The sequence below is a fragment of the Sander lucioperca genome, chromosome 9 (assembly GCF_008315115.2).
Source record: "Sander lucioperca isolate FBNREF2018 chromosome 9, SLUC_FBN_1.2, whole genome shotgun sequence".
In the NCBI taxonomy this organism is placed as follows: domain Eukaryota; kingdom Metazoa; phylum Chordata; class Actinopteri; order Perciformes; family Percidae; genus Sander; species Sander lucioperca.
Window position 1 is genome coordinate 5,619,823 of NC_050181.1, and position 20,138 is coordinate 5,639,960.

Sequence of the window (20,138 nt, forward strand, 5' to 3'; positions counted from 1 at the left end):
TGTTGTTAGAAGAAAAACACACTGCCACCACTGTTTTGTTTTTTTTAAATTAAAAGTCAGACCCTGGATTAAACACAAACAATATGCTTTCAACAGGAAGGTCGGATATTTCACCGTAGCCTACGTAAGTGGTCTGATGTTCATACTTTTGCGCTGGTGTGTGCGTCGAGCCGCGTGTGTATGGGTGTGTGTTGTGAGAGAGTGATGGTGATTACCGGTAGCTTCAGAGCGAGTAGCGACTCTATAGTCTTAGTGAGAGAAACAAAGTGTCTCCTCTGTTCTTTCTGACCACGGTGGGAAATCTGGAGCAGGAAAAGTTAACCCTCTCCTTGATTTCATGTTGTTCACGGAGAAGGAGAACCAGGAAATGAGTCGGGTGAAATGCGCTACCAAGCCACGGCCGAGCAATGTGCGTCGCCGTGAAAACAAGGTTTACAAGCAAACACATTTACAAAAAAATAATGCCCATAACAGGTTTGAAATTCGAATATTAAGGGCTGCCTAATATTCGTTCGAAATATCAATATTTTTTTAATATTCGAATTATATTCGAATATCGAAGTTCGGAGTCAAAGCCCTATTGCAAAGTGGCATGTGTAGCCCACCTATCCCCAGTTTAGTCAGGGGAGGGCCCTGAGTTTGTATCAGTTAACGTAGTTCACAATAAAGAATACCTAAAGCAATGTTGTACTATTTATCTTTTACCTATTTACCTTTTCCTTTAGCCACCTTAAATAATCTGTAATAACTATTATTAGACTTAGTTTACTTAACCCACTTAAATGAATGCACTGAAATGGCTTTTAAAGAATTAGCATATGGCAATGAGATATAAGTAACACATATACTAACCTTTAGCACCTTAGCTTGAAAACCTCTAGTAAAGGAAATGACAAGGGTTTAGGCCTCCTTTTCCAGGAGATCTGAGAGATCTGGATAATCATCACATAGCAGCTGACCAGTATTCAAATCGACCATGATAATCACTGTTCTTTGGCTTTTTCTGTTTTCTGTTTTTTTAGCTAGAGGAAATATTGCCATTTCCTACAGGACAGTAACAGACAAGATCCCACAACTGTAGTAAACATCATATGGAATATTAAAATGATTTTTAAAAGAAATTCTCCTATCTTGGTCATTGTGTAGCTCAAATGTATCACAGTGTTCCTTCCTCTTATCTTAAAGACATCAAACAGCCTCTTTTTCATGTTAGGTATTGGCAGAGTATTCTCTAAAACTTTCAGCAAGGCCAAAGTTTCCACCTCAACAGCCTTGATCTCTCCATATCTGTCAGAGCTATCACTGGTCAGCACATGTGAGGCTCTCAAAGTGTCTTGTCGAGTAAAGTTTCAGGAAACCTCAGTATGTATTTATACAGCATGGAGGCACATTACAGGTTCTGACCATGGGCAAATTGTATGAGGGAACAGGTGAGATATAGAGCTGAGGGAGACTGGTCTTGCTCAGTCAGTCTTAGCAGTCAGAGTAGCGGTAATGGGATGGAAATAGAATGGAAAAAGGGGCTTTCCAGTCTAAAATTCTGCCCAGACATTTTATAAAATTCTCAATAACTAATGTCTGCATACAGTACACATTTGCAGGCTTTAAGCAATGGCTTAGGAGAAGTCTCTTTTTTTAAGAAAACATTTTGTAAGATGATACTAGATAATGTGCAATTCTTATTATCTTTATTTTCCTTATCTTCATAGCAGTGGGGAATAATGTACAGAAATACATTTAACTATCAGCCCTTTATCAGTGTGTAACCTGGCCCTGTAAGCCTCAGGATGTATACCCTACCACAGGTGCAAACAATCAATAAGGTCACCCACACCATTACCTCCACAAAGTGAAAGAGAATCCAAGTTGAACTCGATTCCGACCTGCGGCTCTTTGCTGCATGTCATTCCCCTTCTCTCTCCCCTTTCGTGTCTAAGCTGTCCTGTCACCAGTGACGGACTGGCAACAAAAAACGACCCTGGCATTTCCACCCACCAGCGGCCCGCCGGTGGGGGGGCGCGCGCAGATAGAACTTTTGACGCACGAAACAACACGCACTTTTGATAGCCCCAGTGATGGTGAACGTAAACTCCCATGCTATAAACAACTGCACCAAAACATAGACATATAAAAAAAATGAATAAATCATCAGAGCCAGTCGCTCCATAATAATATAATATTCTGAAGTAGCCAAACTTACTGTGCCTACGCTCCCTCCTGCAGCATTTGGTCTCCATCTCTGTTGCTTCAGGTAATCCACATTCGGACCCACAGCAGGCTTGTTGTTCTGTGTTGGTTAGTTCCATAGATTCGTTATCCATGTCTATCTCTTCATCCTCCTCTTGCTCGTTTTGTTCTTCCTCTTCCTCATATTCCTCACTGTCCTGTCTTTCTCCCTGGTGTGCTGGCTCAGATGTGTCGCTAACATGCTAGCAGTATTAGCGCTAATGCTAGCTGAAGCTGCACTTGATTTTAAAAACAAATCAGCCAGTTTGCAGCATTTTTCAACATCAGCCAACAGTGCTCTCTTATATACCCCCCCCCCCCCCCTCCCCATTGTGTCGCTTGATGCCTCGATTAATTTTTTTGTCAACAGTATAGCTTCCAACTTCCAACCATAGCTTCCACTTCCAATTTTCAACTTCCAACAACCACTCTGAGGCAGACCAGACGCGGTCTACTCGATTCTGTCTTGAAATTCCCAGAAGGCATTGCTTCATTTTAACTTTTGCAAACAACTATTCAAATAAAAGAAATGCAGGTAGATTTGTTTTATTTCAAACCATGCACGTTTACGTTTTTGAACATCTGATCTGAATAAGTAATTTTGCTACAAAATAATAGAGACTAATGTAAAAGTTCGTGACTGTAGAGGGTAACCATGACTGTGATATCGAGAGATTCCTATGTGGTATATACTGATCAGGTTAGATTACTTTAAGGGGGGAAGGATTTCGGCAAATTTGGTTATCGTTTGGTCAAAGAATTTTATTATTGATGCTTGAAAGGGGGCCGAGAGAAATAATATGGGTCGCTGTTTACAATTAAGTGGCCGCAAACGGCCCATGAGGGCCCGCGTCTCCCCTGGCATCTGCCCAAATGCCAGATTACTAGTCCGTCATTACCTGACACAAATAAAGGCTTAAAATGCCAAACAAAATAAAAAATATTCTCAGATTTATAGCAGCAAGGAAACCATGAATTGAAGTGGGAAAAACAGAGAGTGAAGACTTTATCTCATAAGCATAATATCAATATAGTTAGGAGGACCTACACTGAAATGCTTTTGAAGCGATGGTTAAAAAAACCAAGGTGTCAAAGCAACTTCTCATCTAAACTTAGCCCAGTTTTAATCAAAACATCAACCAATGCTTATATTCTCCTTTAATGTCAATGGTCTGCACACGTATTAATAACAACACACAGGTGTTTATAGTTGTTCCTATTAATTGGACCTCAGGCTGAAGTTGGCAGAGCTATGCTAGGAATTATAAAAGGTCACCAAACCAACAGGCCTTTTTTACAGCAGTCACCTTGTCTTGTTAAAGTAGGAAAAGCCAAGGTGTTGCTAATGACAATAATGATGGCTCTGTTCTATTCAAGTGTCCCACAATACAAGGACACTAAAACCAACACAGCAAAATAATATTCAGCACAGTTTGCTATTTACACCTGTGCTTTTCCTATTGTTACATGTCAAAAATGGCTTCTGTGAAAAAGGCCTGTACAAATACAAACTTTTACTGGTAGGCCTACTACAGGAGAGTAAGTGACCTTGAGAGGTCTTACTAGGAAAATAATTATGTTATTAATAACACTTGTGTGGATGGACTTGTAGGGCATGTAAGAAAATCTGAAGGAAGATATCAGCTAAAATCAATGCACTTTGATACAGGTTTCAAAGCCATATTAATCTCTATATTTTTTATGCAGATTTTCAAATAATGATGTCTACTTGAAGGCACCAGTTAACAGGACATAACTAATCACTTCTAACTTTAATTCTTCACTTTAAACATTCCTAATCTGCTTTTTAGACTATTAGACTCGTAGTATGGCTTTCATAACTGTGATTTCTCCCTTTTCAAACATTTGTATTGCTTGACACTGAGTTCAGTGTAATGTATCAGCTGTTAATTTGTCTGAGAGGTAATGCGACAAGTTATATCATATTCTTAGTCTTCCACAATTACCTCAGGGCTGTATCCTTTACATGTATAACAAAGATTATTATACTTTGGCAAAATTGCAGTTTATTCCATTAAAAGTTTGATAACTATAAATGTGGCCAAGACCAGAACAAATATTTTACAGGAATGAGCAAAACTTAGATTTTATGAAATCAGTGGCCTTAATGTGATTTTTCTTGGAAGTCCCTGTAGGGTTTAACTTTAAAAATTAGCAAAAAATTAGGGGCCTTATCTTGCACCCAGCGCAGCGCAAAGCCCGACACAAGTGTCTTTGCTAGTTTAAGACCGATGCAGTTGTCAATTTCCCGTCCAGCGCCCAATTTGTTTAAACCACAAATGTGCCTGCGCCCATCTGTGCGCCCATGGGCATGCTGGTTTTACAGGGAGGTGTGTTCAGGTGCATAATTGGCATATTGCTATCTTGAGGCAGCGGAAAGTGATTGTGCCATTGACCGACAAAAACCTGGTCTAAAGTCAATAACGCAGCATTTCATTGTTATGTTAACGCCTGCTTCACCTCGTGGAGTTTTGGTGGCATAGTGCTCGTGCCATATATGATCTGCTCACGCGCTTTCACTTCACGCACAAGCAGATCAGTTTCTTCTCCTGAAAATCTCTCCTTCCTGCTTAGCAAATCCACCATCATAATAGCAACGCGCCAAGGTACAAACATGCCTGGCTTTTAAAGGGAATGGGAGATGACACTGATTGGTTTATTGCATGTTATAACCAAAACACACCTATGATTAAGACATTAAGTACAACCCTTTTGAACCATGCGCCTGGTGCACGGACCCTTTTTTCCGCTGTTAAACTAGCAAAAGGGGATTCGTACATGCCCTAAACGCACCTGCACCAGGCACTTCACGCCGTGCGCTTAGATCGTTAAAATAGGGCTGAAGTATTCATAATCTGTCAATTGAGGGTCTTCTTCTTTGAGGTTCCTATTTAACGAGTTATGTTCTCCTCTCTAGTCTTGAATCAGAGATGCTACAGTAGAAGCTGTCATAAGGAAGAAAAGCTGTGTTAGACATAGTGAGCTTGTCAACACAGTGCCAAGCAGCCAGGAAAAATCAAGGTTAGGCAGGAGACACAGGGCACTGCTGCTGTCTACTCCAGAATATCAACATAAACTAGCCCCTCGCCTCACCTTCACTTCAAAGATTTGTCCTTTGTTACATTTAGCATGGCCATTCGCAGGCCACAATTTAGTATCACATTATTCACCAGGTGCAGCATAAATCAAATGCAGAACATTATAGTGTCTTCTTTATTTTAATGTGAGGATTAAAGAAGGTAATTTAGAACTAAGAAGGTCCTGCCATCATTCATAATTATATGAAGCCTCAAGTCTACCCTGTTAAATGTAAAAGCTATGGTCCATACAGAAAACAAAAAATTTAAAAAAATATATATTTTCTTACTTACCTAGAATGGGATTTACCATTGCAGATAGTTTTGATTTTATTTGCCCATGTTTGGAGATATCTCTCTCTGATAGTTCTTCCTCCACACCAGTTCAAAGAAGGTAAAGGGAATTTAATTTGTAGTGTTCACAGCATTGAGAGATTTAATGTATACAATTTAACAGAGGCAATGTGGTTGAGACTTGGTGGCCTCCGTGCCTCCGTGCCTGCATTCGTTTCCAGCGGGATGTCAGGATCAGTGGTGTCCTTTTACCGAGACTTGGCTGGATCCTGGAAGTGCCATTTAACTGGGTGACTCTTTTTCTGTGTGCCAATCTCATGGCCACATTCTGCTTTATGATGAATCATGGTTTAAGGTGCTGATGGGATTACATTTCACTGGATTTGTACCTCGTAAGATTTCATGTGACAAATACAAATTAATTGATTGATTGATTTATTTGTTGATGTCCTTGTTACTATTGCCCCAATAACAACTGTTGACAACACATTGATAATAACTGTGATTTTTCTCTGGACAAAGGTATTGCTGAACAAATAAAATCTAAAGTATTTTTATAGTTAACTATAGCGATATGAAAATATGCTTTTTGTGATTTTAATGAGCTAATCCTTTAAGTAGTGTCTAGTAATGATTCCTACTACCCATTACTTGCGCACACATACACCTAAACAAAAAAGGCATTCATAACATTGTTCTTTGCATCCTTTCTAAGAGCATTTGACCCCGCCAGCTGAAGAAATACAATTGAGGAAGGAGGGACAAAGACACTTGATGATCTCTAGTGTCTCCTAAGGGAGGGTCACTTGTTTGTATAATGGATAACACCAATTGTTATTGGGCTGTACAATGGATAAAAGGTCATTAAAACTTTATGAGTATTCATAATGGTGCCAGTTGAAAATGCTGGGCGTACAGGGGATCTCTTCCCTCTTGTGGCCCAAACCTTGGACATAAAAACTCTCTGATTTCAATATGACAATGCCAGCGGCAAAAGCATCACATCCCAGAGCTCCACTGAGCGCACATCCTCTACTCTATCAGCATGCTACGTGCACCGGTTGGGCTCGATGATCCAGATTTTGCTGGTTTTTAATTAAGTGGAAGGTCAACTCGCATCACTCTTGACTTCGGGGAGCTGCTGCTGTCTGCATGGCAGAAGAGCTACACATAGTCATTAATTTTATGGAGAAGGGACTTTAATTGATTAAAAAGTTAAGGACTATAGGAAATGCGGGGCGAGAGGCACTAGCATTTAGTTGCTGTGACTGCGAGCTGGTATTCAGTCGCATCCATTATGGCTGCTAATGTTGTCAGACAGCATTTAACCTAAGGAAATATGGTGATTTTCTTTTACAGATAGATGATGAGTTGATGTTGCTGTAACTGTGGAAATCCTTGTAACTGCAAATGATGATGCAAACTGCAAACTGGTTTGAACTGAAAGGTTTGCATGGTCATCTAAGGTTTATGGAAATTCCTGCACGGTTGCGGAAGATTTTCGTGTGTACTTTGAGTCATTAAAACAGTCAACATCCTTCTGTAAAATTTCAAAAATTGCAGTTATACTTTTACATACTAATTCTGGTGTTCCTAATGTTTGTGCTATTTTAGGCACTTCTGTTACCAGGGAGCACCTCTCATCACAGAAAGTATTACTCACAATGCCCCTTAAAAAAAAAGAAAAAAGGTATTTTTACTTACATTCCCAATTAGCTTTAATTATCCCAATTTTGCCTTTTGGGGTAACACCTTTTAAACCCCCCTATCTAACATTTATAATCGGTACCAGACAGTTAATATATTTTTGTAACACACTGATACATAGTTGTTAACAGATAAGGATTTTAACCCTTTCTTTACACATCAATAACTAAACAGTTATTGAATAATTGTTAACAGTTTAATATATACATATATAATGTTGTATGTTTAAATACATTTACAGTTTTATGTATACAAACAGGTAATACATGCTTTAAAACGCTGTAATGTATATGTTACTCTTTTTATAAAACACTGTTTAAATAAAAATATGTGTGCATAATAATTTAGTAAATGATAATTATACACTATAAAATTGCAATGAGCTGTAAGGATATCTTTCATTTAAATACATATCTTTTTATAAATACATTTTTACAATACAATAGTTGTGTTGTAATGTTATAAATGTTTAGTATTTGTTTGTATGATGCTTATAAATGCTAAACAGTGTTACAATAAAGTGTCACCCATAGTAGATGTTGGCAGACACCCATATTACTTTCGACTTTATTCACTGACGTTTTACTGCTGCTTATCAGCTATACAGAATAGGCTACAGTTTCCTTTGTTTCCCGCAGTTATCTATCATTAATGTGAGATGTCATAGTAAGGCCAGGAAGTCAATTAGAATGGATGTATTTCTGACTGCTGCTGTCATTTCTCAGTCTCATGTTCACTGCTGATAGTAGGCAACAGTTACCCAGCTCCTCAGTCTAAAACAGGAGAAATCTTCCCTCGGAAGCACTTCGTAAAAACAAACAGTCATGATGTGAAACCATGAGCTGCCCAAACCCCTGGGGACGGGTAGTGTGTCCAATCCACCCAATGTTCTCCCCCCCTCCAACTGTTTCTGTATCACCCCCCGATCTCCCAAGAAGCTGAGGTCACTAGTTGTAACCTTTTACCCTCTAAGGAGTAAAATCAAATACAGAGTATTATATTTGGAATACACGTGGAATATGAAACTGTAAAATCCCATGTGACAACAAACAGCCTGGTCTGCCTCTGACAGGGCTCTTCACTGGGAGTAAACAACACTCTCACTACAATAAAAAAAAGGTTATATTCTGAGAACATAATACATAATTTATAATGCTCATTCAGGTTGTTAGAAACACAAAAGTGAGACTGCAACCCACCTGTTTTTGTTTTTTTTCAAAAGCTTGAAAATACAAGCGCACTTGTTCCATGTGGTCAAAAGAGGGGGTGGATTTGATTGAGTGTTGAAAGCCGTCAGGCCTTCTCTCCTCTCCGGTCACAAGTGTCTGTCAGCTCTGCTATAGTTCTGTCTAATAAACTAGCTCAGTCGACCAGTAGGGTTTCCTGCCTGAAGGCAGTAACTTTGAAGAGTAAGAAAAAAAGAGAATTCTCAGGCTACACAGCTTCTCTTTATGCTATCATCTCTATCAGATCCGTTTTGTGCTCAATTAGTGAATCTTACAAAGTGCCTTTCATTGAGCTCGCAGAGTGGCAAAAGTGACCTTATTTGCATTGCTGTTCTCTCCACAGAGGCAGCGACAAATGAGGCCTTGTTTTTTTTTTTTTAAAGGAGAGCATAATGAAGCTTTGTGGAGGCACTTTCCAAGTCAGATAACCCACCAGGATTTCAATTTACCCGTCAAAAAATTTTAAACCCACAAATACACATCGCAGGAAGGGCAGACTTTGTTCCCTCCAGAGGGTATTGATTCAATGGCTGCAGAATAATGCCTATTCATGTGTCCGTCTTTTGTTGTTATCTTTCTGTCTCAGGTGCAAGTGTAACCTGCATGCCAACAGCTGTGTGTTTGACAAGGGGAAGCTGGGCTGTGAGTGTGAACACAACACCACAGGGCCGGACTGCAGCCGCTGTAAGAGGCACTACCACGGAAGAGCCTGGAGTGTGGGCTCCTACCTCCCTATACCCAAAGGAACAGCAAATATATGTAAGTATATCAGTATTTATAATGTTCAGTAGATATAGTATCCATGCAGCTTTACTAGTATGACGGTGCTGGTAGTAACACACCATTTTGTGTCTGTTGGAGTGTGTCAGTACTGTATGTGTCTGTGTTAAGCTTAGTCTCTGACTGAAGTCAGAACTCACCAGAAACTCCAGTTCTTTCAGTCATTTCCCTCTAGTTTCTCTCCTTTTTCCTTTTGTCTCTTTACTGAAGCATTTTCATAAAGCTCCGGGATAAGTATAATAATTTTTGCTTTGTGAATGTGCGTATAATCGTGTCTATACATTGACTTTGTATAAAATAAAAAACAGTTCTGTGTAACAAAACATCTGCCGTGTCAAGTTATGGCAAGTGCCCACCAAAGGACTTAGCCCTGATTTTCCGCTCGTCAACAGTTTTCGGAGCTCCCAAAAAAAACAGCCCCATATTGGAGGCACATCCCATTGGCTTGATGCTCACGTGCATACGCTCGAGTGCGAAGTATGAACTGTTGAAAAATGCGAGACCAGAGGCTCACTGGTGCCAAGCAGACACATTCCAGATATCTAGCAGGCTAAATATCTGGAGCTGTCGGGGACTCTGTGCGGAAGCTACAGCCAATGAGAGTGCAAGACACATGCTAAAGCGTGAATTATACTGGCCGTTCCCAACTCTGAGAGTCCTGGCATCCGTTTTCCCAGGAGCTCGTTCATGCTTCCTGTTTCCGCTTTGTCGCGCGCCGCTGAAAAAAAAAAAGTGGTGTGCGACCCCGGCTCACGCGCTATAAATCCGGGCAACCGGATGCCAGGACTCTCAGAGTGACTGCAAGTCTCTTTTGTAAACTTACTGGGTTAAGATGAGTTCTTTTATGGCGAATGAAAGGCTTGATCTGACCAAGTAGGTCATTGAATCAAATCGAAGCATTGACGTCAATGCTGCTGCCAGTTCTCTTTTTCTTCTTCTTCTAGTCCGTAGAAAGAGTAAAGTCGGTAGCCTTTCCTTATTAGCGCCACCTCTGTTCAGGAGAAGACTGCAACTAGTGTCACGACCACCAGCCCATGTATAAATAGTTACGGCGATTCCATGACGTCACATTTGCGCGCGCCAGCTGGGCTGCGGCCAGTATAATTCACGCTTAAGGGGAAACCAGGGGGTGTGCCAACTCCAACATCCCCTAAAAGCACTCTGTCTGATCTTTCTTTTTCTTTTTTGTTTTATCGCTGCAAATCAGCCACCAACAACTCAGAGTGCTTGTTTCTGGTGGACATTTTTCAAAACAAATTCTGTCTTGCGAATGGTATTACGCCATGTCCTGTGTCACTTCTTGCGTGTGTTTACATGAGTTTGGGGACTACATTCTGGGATTCCTCCTGGTGAAAGAGCTAGTAGTGTGTGAGCCCCTGTCGCTGGTCAGTCAGGTAGTGTGAAAAGAAGACAGCAAGTTCTGTTGTGTGAATAGTACAGCCACTTTCACACCTAGGATCCTTGAACAGACACAGGGTTCACGATTGCCCCCCCACACCCCCACCCCATATAGGAACACCTGTTATAACCTGACTAAAGTTCCATAGGTAGGTCATATGATGATAGCCAAGCCATCTCTGTGACAAGTGAGCAAAGTCCATCTGCTCATGAAGACAGTAAGATGCAGTTGAAAGCTCCTCAAAAGGCTTGTAAGCGGACGTTGACCTAAGATTATTTTGTCAGACAGGTAGTTTTAGTTTTCTAAATGTAACCTATACTTGAACCATAGTGGTGGCCAATCAGAAAACCCTCATAAGAGTCATTTAGAACAGTTATATTGGTGAGCTATTTTGTTATTTAGATATGAGCACTTGTTGAGCATGTTGGGTTTGTTTTACCTTAATAATTGATAAGTCATGGTGTGTTTATTTATTCATTATTAAGTAAACATAACTTCCTTCCAATACTTTAACAATGAATTTAGTATTCCTACCTCAACTCTATGACAAGTGTGAACTAATGCTGGATATTTTTCCTGCCTGTTCACGTGGTATCTCTGAGGCAGAAGGTGCTCTTTTGCATTATCCCCATTATAATCTTGGATGGGAGTTGAGTCACATTCATCAAATCCCATGCCTGAGGCAGGGGGCTCATTGCCTCAATAAATCTAATACAGCCACTCAGGGACGTGAGGTGGACGGCCTGGCGAGGCCAGATGGTGGAGGATCTAGCCCTCTGGTCCTCCATTCACACTGATTCAGCCTTACAGTCATAAACTGGCATGGCAGCAGTCTGCTGGGATTGACAGCAGGTTTTTCAGATGCTTAGTTTGATTGTCTGACTTGATTTCTCAGACATTGTGCTCTGATTAGATTTGTACAGACATGTGTTATTGCTATTGATCCACTGATTTGGTGTGAGTACATTTGTGCAGTAACAGTGCTTTTGATTGCTCTTCTTTGGGCTATTTGTTGATGATGAATTGAAGGATTACATTTGTATAAGTCTTATATGTGTTATGAGTCTCTGTTGCATGCACACGCAACACATTTGATTGTGAGTGAGAGTTTGTTTTTTGGAGCGTCTGTGGACTCTAAGGAGATATTGCTGGATTTACCCCTGCACCTCTTCTGTGTTATGAGTCTCCCTGCAATGTGGTGCTCACTATCGGATTGACAGGCCGTTATTAAAAAATCCAACACTTGGCCGCATCTGCACTGAACTAATGAAACCAAGTTCTAGCTATATCAAAAGCAATATTAGCACTTGTTTGGCAGTGGCATAACATGCAATAATGTTGCACATGGAAGTGACGTAAACATATTGGTCCCCAGGTGTTGAATGAACACACTTTTGTCTTGAATTATTCTTATTTCTCTCATAAGTAAAGCCCAGGTCCTGTAATATGCCTTAATACATTATGTGAAGCTCATATTTCCTATGAGGATATTAAACATACAGGCCTTGTATCAAGACAAATATGCTGAACGTAGAAAATGTAATTATGGTTTAATAGCTTTCATCTGTCATCAAGTCTTCCTCTTTAATCATGGAAGTCATTTATCTCGCACGTAGGAACAGGGCGAGGTCTATTACATATTCAAATCCCTGCACATGCAGATATATGAACATACGTGACCCTTCATCTAATAAATTAAAGCCTGAAATGGAGCCCTGCGTTGCTATAGGCCATAGCTGTCAGCAGCAGAGAGGGACTGAGAGTGATTCAAATCCAAGACTTCCCTAAAATAAGGAGAAAAGTAAGTTGTTAGTTGCCTGCAGAGCAGAAGAGGAATTACTTTGGGAATTATGTTGACAGTCCACTTTGCAGGGAGCGTCAACTCATCTTGTGTTCCAAAGCAGGTTCACAGGTTAAGAGGGGTTGGGGCTGAGAGTTTGATCAGACTGTAGAATGTGCTTTGGCTTCAAAGGGCAATATTGCTTGCCCTCCATTTCTCACACAGAACAACTACTGGTTAGGAGTTGTGGCTTGTTGCTTTCTGGCAAATGGAAGCATAAAATCTGTACTTTCCCTGCTGCTGCAATGTTGTGCACTTCCCAACACTGGTTGTGACAGTTCCAAACTGGTAATGAAGTGAGGAATGGGGTGCAAACAAATATGAAAACCCCACTGAAACATAATCACAGAAGGATAAATTGCTAAAGCATGAGAAAATGATCAGAAATTGCACTAACTGTAGGGTAGAATTTGCTGATTACATTAATGTAACACAAAGATGGTGAATCCACAGCCAGATACTGACAACACATATTTCAGACAAAGGCTGCAACAGGGTTGCCAAAGTCAGCTCCAGCTCACAGACAAGCCCTGTTTTACTCTGTTTGAGTTAGTCTTAGTCTTTGTCTTTGTCTTTACAATCAATCATAGGTATGTTTGAAAGCATTTTTCTTATTCTTTGGTTTCTTTGATTGGCAACCATCCTGACAAACTATGAATTATTTGCAGATGCTGTTTGACTGGTTTGATTCAGAGATTTGTTGATTCAAAGATGATAGGAAAAAAACTACCTTTTAAGGCAAATAGCAGATAAGAAAAGCAGACTGTTGACAACATGTTATTTGAAACATAAATTAAAATGCTAATGAAAATACTTTTTCAGTTTTTTGTTTTTTTTTAAAGTTTTGATTCTGTTGACATTTTGTCATTGGCAGACCTGTTATTATCATCAGAAGTAGGCGGGTGTTGGCCTGTGCAGTGGCTAGGTTCTCTGCAGAGCCATGGCCGCTATTAATCAGTGGACACAGTGGAGACCAATTTGATGTCCTGATGGGCTTTGAATTATTCAAGGAAAACAATGTTTTCTCTTGCAGTTTCATGAGTAAAGTTTCAAGAGTAAATTGGAGACTGTCTTTCCTTGAAAAACGCCCCCATCTTTTGTACAAGCAGCAAGTACTACCCATGTTTACCTTTATTGTGGCGGCGCCCTCTAGTAGCCATAGTAATTATGACGGGAACAAAGCAGAAAGTAAGGTGACGAAGCATAAGAAAACTCTGTTTGAGACTGTCCTGTTTGAGAATGTACTGATTTTAACCCAAACCACAATCTCTTTCTAAACCTAACCATGGTACTTTTTGTGACTAAACCTAACCAAACTGTGACCGCTTCACAACGTTAAAAACGTGTTTAAAACCCAGACTGTTGAGGACGGAAAACGCTCCTATGTGGTTATATGGTTTGAAGGACTTTTTGGTAAAATAACATGAGTCCATGCTTTTATGAAAACATTGTGTCTTTGCTCTTTCCACAGGTATCCCCAGTAATCATGGACCAGTGCGTAAGTTGATTAACCTTTTTAAATTGGCATGCTGACTAATTGATTTCTCCCTCAGTGTTGACTAACTCTTGTCTGACACTGCCTTTGAAACAAGTACAATTTTCTCATCCCATTGAAAAAATGTCTTTTTGTAAGGACTATGTTTTATTACGAATCATATATATACTTCACATTCCTGCTAACAGTTTTGAAAACCATGCTGTCCTGTTTCATATTTTGGAAATGTTGTTTTTCTGCCTTTCTTGGAAATAATTGGAAACCAATGGCTTATTTTGATATTGCACAGAAATGAATGTAATGCACCAATTAAAAACAATGGAAGCATGAGATGTCTTTGTCATGTTTCCAGGCATCCATTGTTATGAGGTAGGAAACACCTACTGCAGCAGGGTTTGCAAAATGGTCAGCAGGATAATAACTGTTTAGTTTGTAGATAAGCTAAAACTTGTAAAAACACTAGTATGGTTTAAGATTAAATAATTTGCTAGTTCATAAAATATTGTAGGAGTCCTGCATGTTTGAGCCATTGCATCAGCAGCCACTATTGAGAGTCCATATCTCCCTTCCACACTTATCTCCCTTTGCCCAAAGCCGAAGAAAAGAAAAACATTTTTTATGAAGACATGGCTTCCACCATGCATCCTTAAGCATGTTGATGCCTGAAGGTGACTCCTCATACTGGATAACAAAAGCAGCTACCATATGTACATGTCTCTGCCTATGTCTTGTGGAAGATTCACTCATTTAAGCTGCATGCACACTATTCTACATCAGTCCATTTACAGCTCCAAAACACTAATAGTTCTGAGGCATATCAGCCCAGATAACTCACAGATTATTGTAAAAAAAAAAAATGTTAATAAAAAATAAGAACCTGTGCATGCTGTCCCTGTGCTTTAACTACATAACTAATAGTTATATGATAACTCAGTGTAATATATAACCTTTCCCATTTTTACACAGATCGAGCAAATGCTTCATCTCTTGGTGTTGCAAATCGTAACCAAGGTAGGCTTATAGGCTTTGCAACTTCAGCATGACATTAACAATCCATAGAAAGAACTGATTGTTAATTGATTGGCAAATTGAAAAAAAGTGTAATATAGAATATGCAAATAGAGGTATGCAGTAGGTTGTTTTCCTAAAGCCCAGATGCTTTCATCCTGCATGCACAAAAAAACACGCTGGTCCTTACAAGACAGACCCTTTGTGAGAACACTGTAGGGAATGGAGCACATGCCTCATGATCACAGAGTCCACAGCCTCCTAACCCATTTGATCATGCCCTCTTTTTAATTACCCAGAATGCTCTCTGGGGGTGCACTCTTTCGGCCATGTTGACAAGGAAAAAAGGAAAGAGGAGAAGGAGAGAGAAGGAAAGAAGAGGCTCCAGGGGGGGTTATGTAGATTGATCTCCAGCTATCTCCAGATAATCCTCAGGCCCAGATATCCTGTGTAGTGAGTGTTAAGTTGCATCTGCACCACTGCTCTCACAGCCAGAAGAGGAAAAAAAAATTAAAAGAGGAATTTCAGGATTTCCACGATCAAGAGAGGGTTTTTCCTTCTCTTCTTTGGACTCACAAGCTGGGAACAAGATGCTTGCTGTGGTCAGAGGTGAAAAGAAACCAGTAGTACTGGAGTGGATTACAAACAACTCAAATTCCATATAAAACAGTCTTTTAAAACAGTTCACACTTCAATCTAACCTATAAACTATTTCATTAAAGAAAACTCTCAAATTCTAAATTCCAATGTACTTAAATCTCAACCTGAACATGGTTTGATTGTAAATGTTTTTGCTGGAAAGGTCAAAATCAAAAACACTTTTTCTTGTTATATCTTGTTAGAACCAATGATTTTGTAACAATTAAAAAAAAGAGGTAATCGTTACATATGTTGCCTCTTGCGTAAACATGTAACATTCACAGTGAACCAGTGTGGACTTCAATAATGGATATTTTTAAATTATCTTAAAAAGTACCAATATTTTAAAGAAATAGTTATACATTTTGGGAATTATGTTTATTTGCTTTCTTGCCTATAGCATAGCTTAGCATACAGACTGGAAGCTGCAGGAAACATTTGCCTAATAGCACCTCTTAAGCTAACTAATAAACACCCTGTATCTTGTTACATGCTGTAACTATTTCTTGACGTGTTGTGTACAGACGAAACAAACAAGATTCAACGTATACATTAGTGAGCTTTGTTGATGCTGGTGCATATTTTTCAACAAAGCCAAATTAGCCTGCTTTAAGTCTCTGCTAAGCTAAACTAGCAGGCTGCTGGCTCGAGCTTCAGATTTAGCATACACGAGTGTGGTAACAATCTTTTCATCTAACTCGCAGCAAGAAAGAAAATATTTCCCTTTTTTTAACTGCTCCTTAAAGCGTAACTCTCGCCAAAATGCAACCTAGGGTCTTTTTGTGAATGTACCCGAGTCAAACTTTCGTTTAAAAGCATATTTAGGACGGAAGCGCCACTTTTAAGATGTACCGTATTTCCATTTTTCGGTCAAATGGCCTTTTGAATGGGAGGAATAGGGGCACTTTTATGCTAGCCTCAAAATAGCTATTTTTAAAACACTAAGAAGGCTCGACACAACATGAAACTTTGCTCCAAGTATCACCAGGGGCTCTACACCTTAACGAAAGCATTGAGAACATTGTTTGTGTACCCAGACTTTACTAAAAAGAAAGGTTTTGAACAACTAACCGTAGTGCTTGTTGTTTCCGGCCGCTACCACCTCGGCAGTCAAAACGAGTCGATATCAAAACAAGTAGCCACAGAGTTAGTATATCCCTCGTGCACCGGTGTCGTTAAGGTGTAGAGCCCCTGGTGATACTTCGAGCAAAGTCTCATGTTGTGTCGAGCCTAAATATGCTTTTAAACGAAGGTTTGACTTCACAAAAAGACCCTAGGTTGCATTTTGGCGAGAGTTACGCTTTAAATGTAACTTTCTAATCCTCCAATTCTAACTTGACACACATTTATTAACACAGGACTTTTATTTGAATGAAAGGAAAATCAGGCACTTTCTCGTTTCAGATGCAGTAGTGTATCCCTGCCACTGTCAAGTGTTACTTTGCAGCTGACACCTTACATTGAACTTCAGAGCCTTGAGTCATGACTCATGACAAAGCCTTCAGGTTAATATAATAACAGGAGGCATGGTGCCATGGTGTGAGCTTACCCTGACACTGTGGCAATAGATATTGATCTAATGTAATTGAAGCAACACTATTCTGTCTCAAAGCATATAATTAGCAGATCATGTATCTGAAAACTGTCTCCAGTTATAGTTAATTGTGAATCTATAGTTTTATATATAGTTAGTTCTTATAGGCTTTTTAAATATTAAATGAATCACTATGAATAGCTATAGTATACATAACTACTATATCATTTCCCTGGCTGTAATTAAATGGAGGTGCTGCTGTCTCTGTGGGGTCTTTCTTGTAAAAAGAAAAAAGAGGGAACTTTAATACTATGACTCAGTTTGAGACTGTGCTTCCCTGAAAAAAACATCACCATAAGTTATTTGTTCAAGCAGCAATTCAACTCATATTTACGTTTATAGCAGCGGTGCCCTCTAGTGGCCGTAGTAGCTATGACAGCAACAAAGCAGGAAGTAAGGTAGTAGATCCTTGACGTTCCACTTCGGGAATTGCTCCGGTGCCACAGCAAAATCCGCCGGATGCATGTATTTTCGCCGAGGTCCGTTTCCTTCCACTTTCTTTGTGTTGGAATTTTAAACTCTGGTTGATTTATGAGGACTATGGTTGACTGCTCCTCAGATCTCTGCAGGGTAAATTGAGACAGCTAGCTAGACTATCTGTCCAATCTGAGTTTTCTCTCTTAACTCTTTTGCAGCGGCTCTGTGCGGAGCTTAGCCTCGCCCATGACGATTGTGATTGGTTTAAAGAAATGCCAATAAACTAGAGCACATTTTTCTCCCATCCCGCAATGCTATGTGGAGTAGCCAGACCCTCCTCCGCAGCGTGTGGATGGTCTGGCAAAGCGAGACTAGACGTAAGGTGACGAAGTAAAGAGCGCCAAAACTAGGAGCTGGGTTACAGTGGTGGATGGGTCAAACAAACACAGGACTTTGAGACTGGGGTTTGTGTCCCATTTGGAAAAAAAAAAATGTAAACGGCGGTCACATGCTTAACAGGAAGTGAAGTAAGGTAACAAATGTACTTAAGCGTCATGTTCTTTGGTTAGATATTAGGGCGGGAAACGCCCCTGTGGGTTGTATTTCCTGCCACCTCTAGGGGCTCTCTAATTAATATAACGCTCCTGTGATTCATATTAGAGGGTAGGAATAAATTGGGGTTGGGTTTGGAGGACTCATTGCTCAGTTTCAGGCTCTGCATGACCAACAAAACTCAGTAATGTGCAATATCAGACCTTTTGATATTGACACATTTAAAAAGGTTGGCTATTCAATAGAACTTATTTCAACCACATACGATATATCTTCACATCACAAAAAGCTGTTTCTCAGAAACTTCAGTCGCAGAGTATCTGAGGACATCAAGAGTTCACTGAGATGAGAGGATTAGAGAACTGCCTGAGTATGTTTAGGACATAAACAGACTGCCAGATCCTCTGAAAAAAAGTCACAATAGAAGGAACAATATATTCAGTATTTCAGTATCATAGTAGATTAACTGTGTCCTAATTGACAAAACAATCCAATCAGCAGTGTGTTACAGAATGTGTTACAGTACGACAAGACAAAATCACATTTAGAAAACACACCTTTCAATTGCATCATGCCTCCAGTCACACGCAGTAATATGAAATTGAATTCAGCTCTTTGTCCTTCCTATCTATCACCCCCACATTAATCGCTTAATGATCATCCACAAATTGAAGAAGCTGATGTGATTACACTTTGTACTGGAATTGTACCCTGTACGATTTCATAACAATGACAAATAAAAAAAAAATTTCATGAGATAATAACATTTTATATTTCATATCTCAATTTAAATGTTTAAATTTAATTATTTAGAATTAGTTATATTGAAGATTCCTATGCACGTGTAAATGCACATTGTTGAGCAAAGTCCAAAATCTCAAATTTGTCTCATGTGTTGTTTCAACACACACAAACTGTTACCGACATGTTCATCTCTATAATAGATAGTAACTGAAAATACCAACTTTTTATTATTTCACACATACCCTGTCCCTGTGAGATTTTTTTTAAACAACACAGAATAATTGACTTATTTTTCTCTGTATTTTGTCATGACAGAAAGGCCCTGTTGCTCCACAAAGACACCGCAGGCTTAAGGCTCGGCATCAGCAAACTAATTGGGCTACAGATGCTTTTAGAAAGACAATGGTCCTAAGGGTCTGCTGAAAGACGCAGAGATTATCCTTCGGCCACAGGAAACAAAGTTAATGTATAGACTAGACAATGGAGACTCAGCTGATCCCATGGTAATTTTAACCAAAACACACAGAGCAGGTGTTTTCCATTAGCTGTAAAATGAGCTGCTTTGGCATTACTGATTAGGGTGTAGCCGAAGGCCATTAATGCTTGAACCCACTGAGGACAGGACAGCAGCAATCCGTAATTCTTTTCATGCATATAAAGTTCAAAACACAAAGTTCAAGACACAAGTAAGCAAAGTTCAAGACACTTTTACACCAGTAAGGTGTTCATTGGGTATGAGTGGACTGACTAGAAGTCTTGGTACTGTCAGACTTGGAGAAAGACTGTCAGAGCCTTAGACATATTTCAGCTGGGCTTAAGCTCATTTTGCATGCAATGTTGTGGGGCAGGTTTAGGTTAGGGTTAGGCTTGATTATAAATATTACAATTAAAGTAGGATCAAACCTGCAATAACTGATTATTGCCACCTAGGATCAGTGGAAACAAGCTGTTAACACAATGCTGACATATTATCACACTTTAAGTTGATATTGCAAACTGGTTATTATTACTCAGTTATTGTTTACTGTATTTACAAATCCAGCAGACACAAATCAAGGTTGGCATTTATTTGGTGTTCAATACTAACTCTTCTCAACTTCTGAGGGAAATGTCTGGCTC

At 39.6% G+C, this 20,138-nt stretch overlaps 1 protein-coding gene across 4 annotated transcripts in view; it reads left to right on the plus strand.

Annotated features, from left to right (window-relative positions):
* LOC116045871 (netrin-G1-like) overlaps positions 1-20,138 on the plus strand; it is a 75,554-nt gene that overhangs the window by 52,016 nt on the left and 3,400 nt on the right. For 3 of the 4 annotated variants that reach the window (XM_031293814.2, XM_031293815.2, XM_031293816.2), the window contains exons 4-6: positions 9,138-9,310; positions 14,042-14,068; positions 15,032-15,076. In XM_031293814.2, coding sequence (XP_031149674.1) covers positions 9,138-9,310; positions 14,042-14,068; positions 15,032-15,076 — 245 coding nt within the window. The remainder of the gene's footprint in view (positions 1-9,137; positions 9,311-14,041; positions 14,069-15,031; positions 15,077-20,138) is intronic. The other variant, XM_031293819.2, reaches the window with a different exon arrangement.